At 40.9% G+C, this 16248-nt stretch overlaps 2 protein-coding genes across 8 annotated transcripts in view; one reads left to right on the plus strand and one right to left on the minus strand.

Annotated features, from left to right (window-relative positions):
• Positions 1–2575: 2575 nt before the first annotated feature.
• LOC137858438 (anterior gradient protein 3-like) lies at positions 2576–8783 on the plus strand. Of its 2 annotated transcripts, none has more exons than XM_068686175.1 (8): positions 2576–2653; positions 3340–3486; positions 4390–4453; positions 4789–4841; positions 5195–5271; positions 5771–5834; positions 6392–6475; positions 7521–8783. In XM_068686175.1, exons 2-8 carry the CDS (start codon positions 3348–3350, stop codon positions 7568–7570), a joined length of 531 nt encoding a protein of 176 aa, XP_068542276.1. In that variant the 5' UTR covers positions 2576–2653; positions 3340–3347; the 3' UTR covers positions 7571–8783. The 2 variants fall into 2 exon arrangements, with proteins under 2 accessions (XP_068542276.1, XP_068542275.1); XM_068686174.1 differs by lacking the exon at positions 2576–2653 and adding an exon at positions 2899–3069.
• A 2062-nt stretch (positions 8784–10845) lies between these two features.
• Positions 10846–16248, minus strand: part of USP40 (ubiquitin specific peptidase 40) — a 52077-nt gene continuing 46674 nt past the window's right edge. For all 6 annotated transcript variants that reach the window (XM_068686198.1, XM_068686195.1, XM_068686196.1 and 3 more), the window contains 5 exons: positions 16089–16154; positions 15642–15852; positions 14759–14854; positions 13855–13949; positions 10846–13451 (listed from right to left, as the gene is read on the minus strand). In XM_068686198.1, coding sequence (XP_068542299.1) covers positions 13343–13451; positions 13855–13949; positions 14759–14854; positions 15642–15852; positions 16089–16154 — 577 coding nt within the window. In that variant the 3' untranslated portion in view covers positions 10846–13342. The remainder of the gene's footprint in view (positions 13452–13854; positions 13950–14758; positions 14855–15641; positions 15853–16088; positions 16155–16248) is intronic.

Consider the following 16248-nt stretch of genomic DNA (forward strand, 5'->3'; position numbering starts at 1 on the left):
GAAATGCCCTCTGGCTGTTCCTGTAAAATGCTCTTTTTCTGTTGCAAGAACAAAATTTGGGAGTCTGAAATCCTCTTAGCTTTTTTTTTTTTTGCGACTCTGACATTTATTAGTGTTTGTTTTTTGTTTTTGTTTATGTCCTTTACTGGGTCTCACAGTTTTAAGACTTTTAAAAAGATAACTGGAGGCCAAACAGTTTGCAGTTGTTCAGAATCCTAAAGCAAGGGTGGATTTTTATAAAAGTATTCATGGTATAAGATTTGGGAAGTTTACAATAAAATCAATTCCTGAAGCAGAAATAAACATGCATGCAGTACCCCTTACCCTAACATCAAGAACTGCAACCAAACCAGATCCACTGAAAGCGCCTGAGACGTGGAAACAATGGCAGTGCTTGGGGAACAGCCTTCCCCTGAACATACCCTTGAAGTCTCTAATTCCCTCTCCTCCTTTAAACAGCTATGGGCTTGTTTGCCTTTTAAATTACTACCACCCCTTAGAAGTCAGGTTTTGCCTTTTGAGCTACTGCTCGATGTGGGATTTGGAATTTTGTCCAGCGATCCCGCACATTTCAGATTACCATCAACCATCAAAGTTACTCGCAGCCCGTCAGGTAAACTTCAAAAGTAAGTGCAAATCACCACAAAGACAGGTTGGTTCTGAAGATCAGCAAGGATCTGGTGAGACAAACTACTGCTGTGCTGCAGCCCATTGCCTGGACATTGCGTGTCCTGGTGCTGGCTGATCCTGCCTGCAGGCCTGCTGGGGCCTTTCCATCCTTAAGGGAACACAAAGATGCCGTGTCTCGGGAGTTCTGTGTGCAAAGCAGTGAAATGAGTTGCCTTTGTGAGTTATTTTATCAGATATGAAGACATTTGATTGGTAAAACACACCTTAGATTGTTATTATGTCATGTGGAGATAACAACTGGACAAACAGAGCTGTGTGGTTTCGTAGATAGATACTTCCTGCTGTTTTCAATCAGCTCATTACAGATTGTATACAAACCTTTACATATTTTTTCTTATCTTTACCTGCTTAAGAAAGTTAATGGAGGGACTATTCAGAACTCTAGCACAAATTTGTTTTGGCCAGTTGTGTTTGGGTTACTGGATAAGATAAAACCACCATGAGCAGGCTGCAAACTGCAACATGTTTACTCCATGGAGCATTAATGGAAAGCCTTGATTGATTCAGTTAAATCGAGTAGAATTAGTTTTGCAATGAATACCCATACATTGCATGTTCAGATTTGTTTTTATCAAGAGAAACAGTTCCTTTTCAATTGATCAGTGTATTATATACACATCATGCCTGCAGTTCTAGTATGGATCTATCCTATCCACCCTGCTGTAACTGGAATCTTTCACAAGAGCTAGGTCTCAGCAGCATCACTTCATTCCCTTGACCCACATGTACCCCTGCTCCCCCCATCCCTTCGCCTACTTTTCAATTCTGGGTGTACACTAGTTTTATTTTCCCAACCTCTTCTACAGCTGTCCATGCTGGCTTTTATTTCTCCTGTAATTCAGGAAGGCTTGTCATTCAGAGCACAGCAGCACGCATCCATTTTTATCTGCTAGTTTTGCAAATGAGCTCAGCTTTTAAGTGACCATCAAATTTCTTCTGCACAGTGCAACTTCCCCATGTAATTTATATCCAGATTTCACACAGTTCAGGAAACATGTAACATGCTTCACATTTCAGCAACTCTCTATCCCCTGTAATCCTGTAAGCCTCTGGTAGTGAAACACTGGTGAAGTTTCCTCAGTGGCTCATTTATGCCCATTTTCCCCCTGAGATTTGCCCCCCTCCTTGAAGTACAGCCATCACCATCACAGTCTAGCTCACTAGCAGCCCAGAGCTGTTTCACTGAGGTCTTCAAAGCAAGATCAAAATCTGACTATGTACAGAAGCAGAGCTGGGATTTCTTCACAGGCTGGTGGTTGGTTCCACAATGGGAATTTTGGTCTTTTTCATGTGAGACCATAAAAGCTTTGCCCAGAATTATCATCCCTCCACTGGAAGTTGGTGCTTCACTTAAGATTTATGATGGGGAAAGGCCATCTCCCTCAGGCTGTGCAGCAAGCCCTGCTCATCCCACACATTCACCTCTCTTATCCTTGCATGGCCCTTTCATTTTGCTGCTGTTCCCTGTTACTGTAACATGGCTCAGTCATACCATGTTGTTGCCTTTTACATTGTGATTTCTTATTTTCTGTAATATTTTTTATACAGGAATATGCTAAGGCTCTTCTAAGAGTACTATTCTCTGCCCCACTCCTGGTTTGAAGGCACGGAGAGGTGTATGCATCTCCTCTGTATCTCTCCGTTTGGCTCTAGGGGACTTCACAGTACCTGGAGACCCACAGATCATCCCCAGGGAGCCAGGCGTGTCTAGCACAGGCTGTGTGAATGCTTCAATAAATCAATAAGCCTCGATTAAAAACATGCATGTTGCTGGGCTGATTAAGGACGGCTTTTGTAAGAAGGTTGTTCTGCACCTTGGCAGGAGCAGGATATCCTGGAACTCCAGCTGACGTCCATGCCCAGCCATTGTGCAAATACAGAGGTATAAAGGGACATTGCCTTACCTGGGCTGGGGGCAGAGACGGCAACAAGGACACTCCAAGGCATCAACAGGACCCACCAGGTGAGAGACCAGTTCCATGGAAGTGGCTTTTTAGGCTTGTTGTTGAGGAGGACCAGGCATTTCCTCCCCATCAGTACAGCTGCTCTTTGTGGGTGGGCTGCTGCTAGATTTAATTGCTGATGATTAGACCAGTGAACAGCACCCAGGTGAGGACTGCTTGGCCAAGCCGGATAACATACACAGATCTCACGTGTTGAAAAGGATGGCTGACAGGACAAACAGCACCTGCTGCCCCATGGCTACTTTTCCCAAGTCACCCAGAAGGCTCCAGGTGCATTCAGACAGAGCTGACCTTACCTGCCTTGCTCCTCTGCCATCCTACCACCCACCAGAGCTATCTGGAGCTCTGGCTGATCCATGCTGGGCTGAAAATATAGACCAATTCAGAGTGGATTGAGCAGCTTATCTCTACACAGGTGAGTGTTAGGAAAAGTGCACACAAATGCTGAAATTTAGCAGCAAGGCAAGCTACAGAGTTAAACAGTTGTTGCTGCTGTGGACAGATGCAGCTGTTTTCCCTTGGTAAGATCAACCAGCTAGACAAACCCTCAGATTACTTTAAAGGTTCCCTAAGCTTTTGCTCTGACACCTGGAGGTAAAACTATTTCTAACAGGGAGATGAATGTTTTGGGGGCTTCTTTCCAGTATTTGCCAACTTCTGCCTGAGTTAACCCTTTCTCTCTCAGCCAGAAGCATGCACAGCTTCCCATTACTGTGCTCCCTCATCCTCTGCAATGGCCTAATGGTAGCCGCACAGCAAAAGGTTCAGAAGCCAACCAAAGAAGAGGGAGGGAGCCCCGCTCATATACGGATCCCACAGACTCTCTCTCGAGGTGAGTGACCTGGATGCATGAGGCAGCCCCGAAGCACTCATATTTCCCTGTCACAGCACCTAGCGTGTACCTCCAGCCACTCATCCAAGCAGGACATGATCTGAGAGCAGCAGCTGGGAGCCCTGTTGCATTCAGTAAGGGAGAAGTCTTTACGCTCTGTACTTGGGAACAGGCACAGATTCATTGCTCCAAACCTGGGCTGAGGATGGAGCCAGGAGCCAGACTGTTAGGCTGGCTGCTGATCAGCTTTTCAGAAGCTGCGCCCAACAGGCAGCCCCACCAGCAGCTCCTAACCCTCCCAAAGCACACTAAGTTGGCAGGAGGCTGCAGTCTCAGAGCCAAGCAGCAGCCAGCTCAATCTTTCTGCTGTTATTTTTCCTGCCAGCATCATAGGTCAGCAGGTACATCCCCTTTCCATGAGTTATGCAGCTCATGAGCAGGGCACTGATTGGAAGGGGTTCCAGGCTCACCTTCAAGCTTTGCTCCATCAGGTGAGCACATCCAGGCACATCATGCCAAAAGCATGCTTGAATCTCTACCCACCCTAACGCCAGCCCATCAATCCCTTACTGCAGGATGCAAACAGGGAGCCTGGGTTGGCTTTTTGGGAGGGTGTTCAGGGAGGAACTCAGGGCCCCAGTTTATGATGGGCTGGAAATACCTGTCTGTAATCCTAATCCATCATCCGAAACCCAGGAAAGGTGGCACTTCAGCTCCCTCTCCCTGTCATCTGTTTCTTTATACCTTTCTGCTTGGGACTCTCCTGGTACCCACAAGAATTTGGAGGGTCTGGCTACCCTGTAGGAAGGGGTGTAGTTTGTGGCACCTGCACTCATGTGTGACTTTCAGCAGAATGTCCTCATCCAAACTGAGCAGTAAGTTAACTAAAGATTCTTTCAACAGGCTGGGGAGATGACATCGAGTGGGTGCAGACATATGAAGAAGGTCTAGCACGTTCAAAACACAGGTAATCCTCCATTCTTCCTATGCCTCGTCATACATTCAACAAAACAGAACAAAGCTGTGCTCTAACATGATGCTCAGACTGGGCACTGTGCAAGCAGCGTTCACCTGTATGGTAGAGGCTGAACAAGATTTTGGTGGGAGCTCACCTTCTGGGAGATCATTTTCTAGGGCTGAGTCTCACATCCTTCTCCAAATCTTTTCTAATCTGCTGCCCTGGAGCAGCAGGTGGTTTTTCTAACATGCTCCTGGAGCAGCTCAGTGGTTTAACTCCTTACAAGTCCTGTCTGTAAGAGCCCTGAATTGCCTCCCCACTCCTTTCTTGCAATGTCGTTTCAGCAAGAAGCCACTGATGGTTATTCACCACTTGGAAGAGTGTCCTTACAGCCAAGGTGAGCAAAGCAAACCTTTCCAGACAACACCGGGGATCTAAATCAAAATCTCTCAAACCATGCACATTCATGATATGTTCTGTCACTGAGAAGGAAATCTCTCCATAAACCAGAATTTCAGTGTCCCAAGGACTAAATGTCTTCTGCATTTTACTTTACTACAACCAAGTCCTCTAAACTTTGTGATATGCACATGTCAGAAAAGTCTTGCTTTACTGGAAGGTTTATGATCAACTTAAGATATCACAAGACCATGAAAAGCAGTGATCCTTTTTTGTTGTTTTTTTTTTTTCTCCCCCGCTTTTTTTTTTTCTTCCCCCACCCAAATAAAGCATTTTTTTTTTTTTTTTAAGCTTTGAGGAAGGCATTTGCTTCCAGCCCAGAGATCCAGCAGATGGCCCAGGAGGACTTCATCATGCTTAATCTGGTGGTAAGCTTTAATTTAAAATATTAATCTAAATGTTTACAAGGGAGTGGAATAATCCATATTAATAGTAGAAATGGGTTCACTTTGCACCGCTTTGAAGCTGCATTTGAAACTCTCTGGTTTTCTGCTTCTCTGTGAATGTACAACAGGGTTTGCAGAACACCAGCACAGCTCCTCCATGGAGAGAGGGCAGGGAGACTCTTTCATACACACACTAATTGGTATGGAAATACCATTCTGTATACTGCAAACACAAGTAATACTCTGAAAACAGGTGGATTTTTATTATTGTTTTATAAAAGTCATCAGGCTTTCTTGGTTACCTGCCTGGGGTTTCTGTCCTCCCCAGGCATCTAACATGGGACAACTTGGACAGAACAGGGTAACTCCCCACTTGATCATACCAGAATTGAAACTAGCTTAGCTGGTTCAGTCCATTTCTAGCACTTGGAGGAATATTTTGACAGTTACCCTTCACTAAAAGAGCCTATCTATCTGACAGCATTCCAGCAGCGATGACAACATGGCACCTGATGGCCATTATGTCCCTAGGATCCTCTTTGTGGGTGAGTCTCTGGGTCCAGGGGAACAATCACAATAAAACAACCATCTGGCAGCATTTTGTCCTGTATGGTCCCCACTAAATTCATATTGCTCCAAGTAATAGCTTACGTTCTTTTCAGCACTAAAGCTATGAGAAAAAGTCCAGACTTTCAAAAGGAACATCTCATGTTGAGAAACCCAAATCAGGCCTTATTTCACATTACTTCTTTAGCAACTAGAGTCAAACATCCAAAAAACACTACCACCTTTTTAAAGAAAAAAACAGGACTGTGACAGGCTCATTCCACTGGTGGAAACAAACAGCATGTCACTCATTAACAACGAGCATACATCCTCTAAGAGTCTGGTCCTGTCTGTGACACTGTGCCACATCTGAACACAGCCCCTTACTATAAGCCTGTCCTCAGATGAATGGCGGGGGCTCTGTCCAAGCCTGGTGCTTCAAGATTACCTTTCGCTGTAAAAGCCCTCAGATTTTTCTCTTCCCTTATTATTTGCCATTGCCTCACTTCATAAACTGTGTATTACTAATGTCCTGCATTTTTTTTTCTCTCTCAAGACCCTTCTTTGACAGTTCGAGCTGATCTAACAGGCAAATACGGGAACAGGATGTATGCTTACGAACCAGAAGATATTTCGACCTGTAAGTGAAATAAACTGATTCCCTTTTTAACCACCTAAAGTTTACACAAAACAAATACAGGTAAAGGAAATATTGGGTCAGTTTCCGTAGTAAAAACCGTTCTCAGAACTTCAGAAACAATGTAAGTTTATTCCAAGCATCATCTGGGAAGACAATATTGAATATTTCTGAAGAACAGGGCACTAAACTATGGGGAGTTATCCTTGGTGTCTGAACCTCTGAGGACTGTTAACGGAACTGGTGAAGTTTTCAAACACTGTAGTTTTGCCCCCAAAACCCACCTGCAGACTTCAGTGCGCTGCTGCTCTGCTTCATAATCTGAACCACTGAAGTTGTTTCAGTCCGGTCCTAGGGGTAAACAAGGTTTAAAAATACATACTCCACTGAGGACTGAAGTTAATGCCTATGGGTTGGTGTCTCTACACTCCCCTCTCCTGGCTGTCCACTTCATCAACACTTAGAAAACTGCTCTGTTCTGAGGTCCCAACCCCTAGATCATAGTAAATTGGGGTGAACCAGATTCAAAAACTATGGGTAACAAAACAAACCCATTTTTCCATAGACAAGCAGGATAACAACGAGGCTGTGATTTGGGTTCACAGTCCTCTATTTTTTCCAGTTCAGCAGTACACAGATTTTTGTCTGGCGCTCAGACAAAGCTTTGAAGCTCAAAGGACACCTGCAGAGGAACACAGAAAACAATATCTGTGCAACCTGTGAACTGCACTAAATGAACCCCAATCAGTATTTCAATGGCACTTTGTCACTCGACTACTAAAACAGTATATTTGTTACCAAAAGTAGTCCAAAAAAAAAAAATCTCTCAAGCCAGTTATTTAATATTTTCTAGCAGCTAATTCCAGTCAAAACTTTGTTGCTGAGACAAAATAACTAGTCAAAACTACCCATTAAAATTAAAAGAAAGTAACATTAAGACTTTTTAGAAGTCCAGCTGTCCTGAATAGCTTTAATTTCTGATTTTTGAGCTCTACAGATATAGGAACCTCTCCTGTCACCTTTAGTAACTTCAATGCTCTCTCCACAGTGATTGAAAACATGAGACAAGCAAAGTTGCTTCTGCACACAGAGCTCTGAGCAAGGGGCACCAGTGACCTGCACATACACAGGCTGGAGAGAGCAGCCCCAGGAGCGCTGAGGAACACAGCAAAGCAGACATGAGCTGTCCTTGTACCTTCCCTCAGAGATGTTTACAGAGAAGCCACATTCACAAGAACTCCGTGCATCCTACATACAATAGATGCAGGGAATGAATCATTACCCATTTATTCTTAAGAAGCGGTTTACTTCAATGACTTTATATTCATTATTAACAGAAAATAATTTTGTCTACAAGTACTTCTTCACCCCAATTACAAGTTTGAAAAGGATACTTATATTATAAATGCATTTTCTAGGTTTGCCCTGTGACTGACTAGCTTACTTGTACTTGTAGAAATTGTGCTGTGGAAAAACTGCTCTTTTCTAAGCCACAGGTCTTTTAGTTTGGGGTTATTTTTCATTTCCACAAAGGAGCAGAAGCAGTTACTGAAAAAAAAAAAAAAAAACAATTGGTTTGAAAGCAGACAAAAGTTCCAACGACATTTGTGAAGAAACCAGGGCTGAAGAGGTCATCTGTTTCTCTTTGTGCCATTTCATCATGAACTATATCAGAATGTAAGCTAGATATGGCCATCATATCCTGATTTTACAAGATCTAAAGTTTTTGTTTTGCTTTTCTCAATACAGAAGCCTACATTATACACACCTTCACAGATTTTAAATGCGCATAGTAATAAACAAGCATAAAATTACATTAAGAGACACACGTTTTACATTATCACTTCGTGAATTGCCATGCTCATTACTGTATATTTCAAAAACGGTTTTATTATTATGTTAAAGCTTTCGCTGTATGATTTAAACAATAAAAAATAAAGAGTCAAACTACTTGCTTTCCAAATTTTTTTTCCTTTTTCACATTACATGTATAGCCAGTAAAAAAGTGACACTGTAGAACTGAATGAATACCTGTTTTTAGAATTACATAATTAACAAAGTTCACTGAGCAAACTAGGTCTAGGAAATAAAAACCAAGAATTCATAAGTCACAAGTAAATTCTGACTGGGGAATCTTTAGTGGTCCTATACACCATCCTCAGTGAGAATTCACTCCATGCATACCTTATAGCTAACAGCTGTAACGTTTCTGCAGAAACATTAAAGTTTATTAGTGTTACACATTTGTTAAGAAACCTAAACAGGCATCAATTTAGCAAACCATGTTGGCTGTACCTAGTTAAAATGCAAAAAAAAAAAATCACATCCCATCCCTGCTATGAGCATCCAATGGGAACAAAATAAACCATGCTATTAAAATCCTTCCCTTTAAGAGCCAAAGGAAAGGTGGGCAGAAGAGTTAAACCTGTGTTTTTAATGCCCAAAGGAGTTTAATTCACAGAAGTCACCCAGGAGCTGTTTTACACCCAAAACGTGGATCTGGCCAGAGATGGCCAGCTGTATAACCACCAGCTGGATAACCAGCTGCAACAGAAGACAGTAGAGAGCAGCGTGGTTACTGTGCTCTCATCATCTGTCACATTTAACACAGATCACATGCACTCAGCAGTGATCAGCATTCCTGTGAACACTAGGAAAAACGTGACCAAAGAAGAGTTTGAAGGCAGGACCTGTCTTGGTGGTGGTCACTGGGGAAGATCCTGGTGGATCTGCGTGAATGATTCTGCCAGCACAGAAAGGGAGAAGGCTCCTCAGAGCCCCATGAACAATAAATGCCCAGGGCTTGGGGCTATAGCAGAATAAATGCACACAGGAGACTAAAAGTGGTTAATTGGTGGAACAAAAAAATATTTACTGAACTCCAGTAGAACTTACCACTCATGAGCTTTAAAGTATTTTTAGAACACTTTAAAAAAAAAAGTTTTTAAAGTGTTTCTCCCTGGAAAACAGAAATTTTAGCAGAAGCAGGTGTTTAAGCCCCACTGATCACCATATGAATACAAACGGAGTAAAATCTAATTTGAGGTCCAGTTAAAGTCTGTCTATAGGAAAGCTTTGTAGTGCAAGGATTCAGAGATTTGTTAACCAAGAAGCTGCATCTCTCTTAGCAAGAGACATCCAATCCAGCAAGAAGATTGATGCCCTTAGAAGCCACAAACAGGCTTAGATAAAACAGGAGCAATGGTACTTGAAAACTGCATTCAACAAAAAGCTGATGGGGCTTCACTTACCTGGCTGTAACACAGATCTTTCCAGGGATCTTTGAGATTACTGTGTCTTCTGCATGCCTGCACACAGTGCGCTACCAATTCACTCCTGACCAAGCGTCGGTCAGTTAAAAAATAATAATTTAGTTGTTAGCTTTCTAGATCCTGGCTCCAGGGCTGGAAGCTCCCATGTTTTGGTTTCTCTAAGCTTGCATGCAAACTCAGCTTGGTACTATTACTCATCTTGTAGAGAGGCCTTGGGTATGGCAAGGGCTGAAGACTGAATTTGCCCGTGGTGGTAAAGAAGTGTTGGTAAAATCCCCAAACTCCAACTAACCACACTAGAGGGCACTCCCAGCACCCCTTGCTGGGATTTTTTTTTTTTTTTTAAAAAAAGTTTGTTTGCTTTGCTGGGCAAACAGCAAAACCAGAAAGTCCCAGAATTGAGCAGCTTCCTCCAACTACAGCCACCCTTGGCCATCACTCACCCATCCCAGCTACACACACCCATGCTATCCTTTGCCCTTCTTGTACCTGTAATACCCTTCACAACACTGTGGCTCTGTTCAGTAGCTTCTGAGGGAGAATTAGAGACAGAATGAGCTTGCTTTTTAAACTGTCCACTTCCTCCTGTTCTGTAATCACTTCAGCACACTGGAGTGGAGTGAGTTCTGAGAAAAAGGGAAAAAAAAGAAAAGCATTCCCATAATAAGATCCCTCAAATCAAGCACTTTTTTTTTTTTTTTAAACAAGGACTTTACCTGGATCTGCTACCTGAGACAACTATTCTTTAGCAATCGCTTCCTTTGTGCAGAGATACTGTTCTCTGGATGATTTATGCAACTTCTCTTGAAAAATATATCAGATTAATATATCTGTGTGCACACACACTATTCTAGCTCCCAGCTACTGTAAGTACTGGAACGTGCTTTCTGAAAAAGGAGAAAACATAAGTTAAAACCACCAACTTGCACCAAAATTTCAACCCCAGCTGGGTTGGGGAAACTTCTTGCACCAAGATCAGAATGCAGGCTTCCAAAGAGATTTGAAAATTTAAGCTTAATGAATGTTGTGCCCTGTCCAGCATTAGAAAATAATTCATGCCATTCCCAAACGTATCAGTGAAACACATATAGACAAATCAAATAGACATCTATAAATCACTCTTTATTTTGTGAAGAACACTTGAAAAATAAAGACAAAAGCTTTTCCAGGCTTTGGAATATAACCATCACAAACTGTGGAATCACAAAGATTCCATTTTAAAAAGGTACTCCCTCTCCCCACCCTGCTTTTAATGAACCCTCATTGTGGAACAGTCCACAATAACTTTACCAAAAAAAAAAAAAAAGAAAGCATTTTGAGCCAACATTAGAAATAATTCAATACTGGTTCAGTGCAGAAGCTGCTACATTACACTTCAAAGGCACATACTAGGATCCCCCCCCCCCGCGTTAGTCCTTGTAATTCATATTTAAACTTCTTCAAACCTCACGTTTTCAAGAAGAGACTAGAGTTATTACGGAGTAGTTGGGAAGGTTAAGCCCAATACAGCTGTCCTGCATGGAACTGTAGGAAATAAAGTGACAGCACAGGAAGTGCAATGCAATGCACTTGCAAATAAAAAAGTTTTCTCCTTTACCTTACTAATCAGCATGTGCCACAGTTTCTGTAAACCTTGGCTCACAAGACGACTTGCTGACAGGGAGGAAGGTTTCACAAAATAAGTTGGATACAGCAAGCTGAATTGGAGAGAAAGAAATTGGTTGCCCTCAACTCAATCAGAAATAAAAAATCTATGAAAGTAGGATTCCAGGAGTTCAAGATTCAAGTAAAGCCCACCTATGACCAAAAGAGTTTGGAAATTAAAATACCCCCTTGATTGACACATCATAAGAAAGCACAGAAACTGCTGAATTTTAAGCTTATCAAAAGGATTAAAGGCTAATCACATGCTTCAAGATGAGGTACTTTTGACTTTTCTTCCCTTTTATTTTGTTCATACTGTCAGTTTGTCTTGAAATTGTCAAAAATACCAGCATATTACTAATCTATATTACTAATCTACGAAAGGTGAAGTCAGTGAATTTTCTCACATTAGTCAAAATTTTAGTAGTCTGCTGTACTCACATCTTCTACAAAATCTTCTCCATACATGAAACAGATTAAACACAGTAGTGTCCAAAAATTACTTGCATTTTGTTCACCCTGGATACTTCAGGCTATGTTGAACAATTGTTTTTAAAAATTGCCTTGCTCATTTCAAAAGATTTCCAAACGTTTGTGCAGTTCAACAAGGCTATGTAGTGTGTTTAATAGCAGACTCCGTTTGATACAATAATCAATTTGCACAGGTTCCCAGCAGCAAAAGGCAAACACATTACATGCCATCAGCATTTTACTGCTGCATGGAAATGCTCGTGTTATCTTCCGCTATTCTATGGTCACCTTATCATTCATAGTGTGCTTAGAATTTGATTATAAACAGTTAATTCCATTAAGAGTTTGAGTACAACTAGTACTGACAATTTAAGCCAAAGAAAATTCTGAACCTGATGGGAAATTAGGTAATGAATAGGCATGTGCAGTGGGGGAACACAGTGTAAGTATTATAAGCACTAGAAAAGTTTATCTGAAGATGCTAAACATCAACTTTTAGTAAACCCTGATTCCCAGCTTCAGGGGTAAGAAAACACGGTCTCATTAGGTAGTTACAGGCACTCTCAATCTTGAGATCCGATCTTACAAGCATTTAGTAAACATTCCACTTCACATTTAAGAACCTTTGATACTGAGTTCAGCTGTTTGTTAGTGGGCTGCCTACGTGCCCTTCTATTGTGAAGGCTGTAAATCAACCGTCTGACTCCAAGAGAAACATTTTCTTTTTCCTCAAGTGTAACAAATATTAGCCTTTTTCCTGAGTACACTAGAAATCATACAAGACCAAACAACAGGTCCGCCCAAATTTTCCATCCTTTTGTTTAACGAAGCTTGTGAATAATAAAAAACCACCAGCAACTTTAAAATGTAGGGCTACTGCACTACTATTTCATATCAGAAAGGGTCTTCAGGTTTAAGTGCTTGACAAATTCTGAACTTAATCCTTTCTTAGTCAGTTTACTACCCTTTGTCCAGAGACTTCCACATTTCCTTCATTCCTGAAATCGGATTTGAGTTACTACAGATTTAGGTTTATATATAAACAGACAGAAGTAAACTCTGGTATCGCTAGTAACTTTAGTGATCAGAGAGGGAAGAATAACTTCTAAAAAGATATGTTTATGACCGCATTAAAAAAGGAAGCAAACTTCGTAGTGATGGTGCAAGACATCAGCATCAGACAAAAAAGAGCATTTAGGGTGATTATAAAAAGTCACCAAAAGGTAATACAATATATTATTCATTTTTCTCATGAATAAAGTGCATTTACCTAGCCTGAGAGTAAGTACCACATTGACAAAGGGATGCAAAAGCACTTCCAAGAGAGATTAGAAGAAAATCAGTTATCTTAAATCCTATATCCAGTTTGTCTCGGTGATTCTTGAAGACGCTTTGAGAACAAGCATCCCTCTTGCTGGTCCAGTTGAGGTACTCCAATTCAGTACATCGGCAGTAGGTTCTTGTCAGCAAAGCATCTCCTGTGCTATCTGAAAACTCCCACATTGATAGAAAGAGCCACTTCTGGTTTACGTTGCTTAGTATTCAGTTTTTCCTCAGACAAAACATGGTCCTGTAAGCGTTCAGCTTGCCGACTGTTTAAAAAAATTAAGATGCATGAAATTAGTATGAGCCTTAGCACCTAAAGCAGAGCGAGACAGCAGGACTGGAAACCCAATTTCCACTAAATTGTAAGAATGATACTGCCAGTTCCCACTTATGACCTCCATATGGCCAGTGCAGCAAAGGAGTTCATTTTTCATCTCCAGAGGCAGTGTCAAACTGTCCAGCGTATTGCAAGAATAAAAAAAACTAAGGTAGGAACATGGCACTTAAAGCCAGAAGATCTGAGCGCTTCTTTTGGCACTACTAAAATTGTACACTAACAGCTAGCACTGTCCCAACAAATTACCCAGGTAATAAGGTACTCTGAAAAACTAGATTGTAAAGAACAGCTCTCACATTTCTGAACAAAAAATCAAAGTAAATATTCAATACCTTTTCTTTTTTTCTAATGCAAGCTGCCTTTGTTTCTCCTTTCCAAGATCGTCTCTCACTGTGCTGAAGTCCTTACTGTCATCAAGGAGAAGATTCTGTTGTCAAAAAGAGATTGAGTGTATTAGCTTATAAATTCCATCCACCAAAACTATTTCCTACATATCGATCAATTTAAACAATAAAATTAAGGCATTTCCTTTAATTTTACAGCAATTGATTTCAATGCAGATGATTTAAAAAGGCAAAAAAAAATCTTCAGCCCCTCTGAATTAGCCTTAATCAGAAGTTTTTCTCAATACTCTGATACATCAGAATAGGACACCAGACCTCTAGCACACTGCCTGATAATTCAGCAAGTATGTTCTTTCAGAGGTCTCCTAAGTTAGTTTTATTACCAATTCAGAGCTCAATATACTGCTATGTAATTTAAGTACTTAAATAGATCTGTAGTAATTATTTGGGAAATGCAATGGATTTAAATTTAGGATATGTTTTTAATGGGCACTGTTCTTGGATTTTATTCTCAGTTGAAAAAACAAAATGAGGGCAAGAAAAAACTCAGTTTCTTCTGGATAGTGTTCAAGCACAGAGCAGAAACTGACTGTCTTACACTGGCCAAGAGAGCACTCCACAAAAACCTCTAAGGTGTTGCCCTCTAGTGCCAGTAGCAGGACATAAGGGAGGAAAAGCATGGAACTTCCACAAATGGTTAAGAACAGGAAGAAAAAACCATCAATACCAACAAGGTTCCCCCCTTTACACTATGCGCAGTCCAGATTCTTATGTTAAAACTTTCACAGCAATGTAGCAGAATACAGGAAGACCAGAATGAATTTGATTAACTGCAGAGGGGACAGTGTCCGAACCTAATCCTTGGGCAACAATTAAAGCCACATTAATTTACCTTCACCCCAATGGTATCTCCATCTTTCAGATGATAAGGTGCTGACTGTAAACTCTCCTGTTTCTTCTTCCGTTTTCTCTTTGAAATTTGCTGAGTCTGTATAAAAATCAAAGTAGAACATTCATACACAGCTGATTTCAGAAATTTGTTTAAACTGACATTTGCCAGCAGTCCCTAAACGTGTAGGGTCCCCACTAGCTATTCTTACATAATCAAGAGTCCTATTGTCATGAAAATTAAGTCATTTTGTTTTTTGTTGCTTCCTCATGAGAAAAATACTTATTTCTCTTTCCTCTACCACACAATCTCTTGCAGATCACCTATACGAAGTAAATGACACTTTGTGATCAGGGACAACTCTCAGCCAAAGGACTTCTTGTATAGTGAAGAGAAACGCTCTGATTCTGTTACTTCTACAGACATCTTTCATTTCCATTATCTAATTGCAACAGCAATAGATTGAAAAATTCAAGTGAAATATACATTAACATAACACCCATACTCATGAACTGCAACTAAGTAATGTTTTTCAACCTATACAAACAAATTCAGTAGTACATGAAAAACCTTGAATGAACTACAGATTTATCCTCTGCCAACCACAACTACTCTTAACCGCATAAAAGTCTTTTGGGGGAACTTGGCAAAATTGCAAGTTCCAATGACTTGTGGGGTAATCAAATATCCTGATGTCTTAGCTATAATTTAACGAAGTACCTAACAGACCCTTAAAGAAATAAACCACTTCCACCAAATTTACCTCACGTTCACATTGCAGGAAGATAAAGATGTGCATTCAAATATGCATGCTGAAGAACTGTAACACAAACCAACACATACATTTCTCAAAACAACTGCTAGATTCTGTCATTCCAGATCTTACCCAGCTAGATATTGGCAGCCACTCAAATTTTTCAGGGAAGTATTTGGCTATTTCAATTTTATCTACAGGGAGACAATAGTGAGAAGCCACTCTTTGCCTCAGTGACCAGGTAGTGCATTCTTTGGAGATATCCCACACCAAATCCACGGAGTCATAGTAGTCCCTCTCCCCTGGTATGCCCATCTGTACTCGAAGCAGCAGTTCATGTGGGCTGTCACAAGAAAGAAAAAATACTCCTGTGAATCATGCTTTTAGAATCCAGAATAACTAGTCTTCATTGCCTCCCACCATCCCTTATTTTAGCCAACAGCTCTACCAGAGGAAAATAAAAGCATTCAAGCACAGCGACATCTGTAATCTTGATTGAAAGTATTTCAGTAAAAAGCTGCTAGATTAAGTCACATCTCAAACACATGGCAGTAAGAAGCAAGTGTTTTCAAGACTTACCCCAAGTTTTCTTCTTTTTGCAAAGGTTCTATGCAGATTGCCACTCTGGCACCCAGTTTATATTCACTGAAAACAAAACAAAGATTATACACATTTTCAGTCATGTATTCTAAGTTCACAAGTAGAAAAAATCATGCTTCTAGTCAAGTAGATCCATGCT

Source organism: Anas acuta, chromosome 6, assembly GCF_963932015.1.
Source record: "Anas acuta chromosome 6, bAnaAcu1.1, whole genome shotgun sequence".
NCBI lineage: Eukaryota > Metazoa > Chordata > Aves > Anseriformes > Anatidae > Anas > Anas acuta.

What these genes read in the sequence shown, in the direction of transcription:
- LOC137858438 (XM_068686175.1), top strand. Translation starts at nt 3,348, where the DNA reads ATGCACAGCTTCCCATTACTGTGCTCCCTCATCCTCTGCAATGGCCTA. An exon ending in CTAGCACGTTCAAAACACAG is followed by an intron (nt 4,454 to 4,788) that starts GTAATCCTCCAT and finishes ATGTCGTTTCAG; the next exon opens with CAAGAAGCCACTGATGGTTA. An exon ending in ACCAGAAGATATTTCGACCT is followed by an intron (nt 6,476 to 7,520) that starts GTAAGTGAAATA and finishes CTCTCTCCACAG; the next exon opens with TGATTGAAAACATGAGACAA.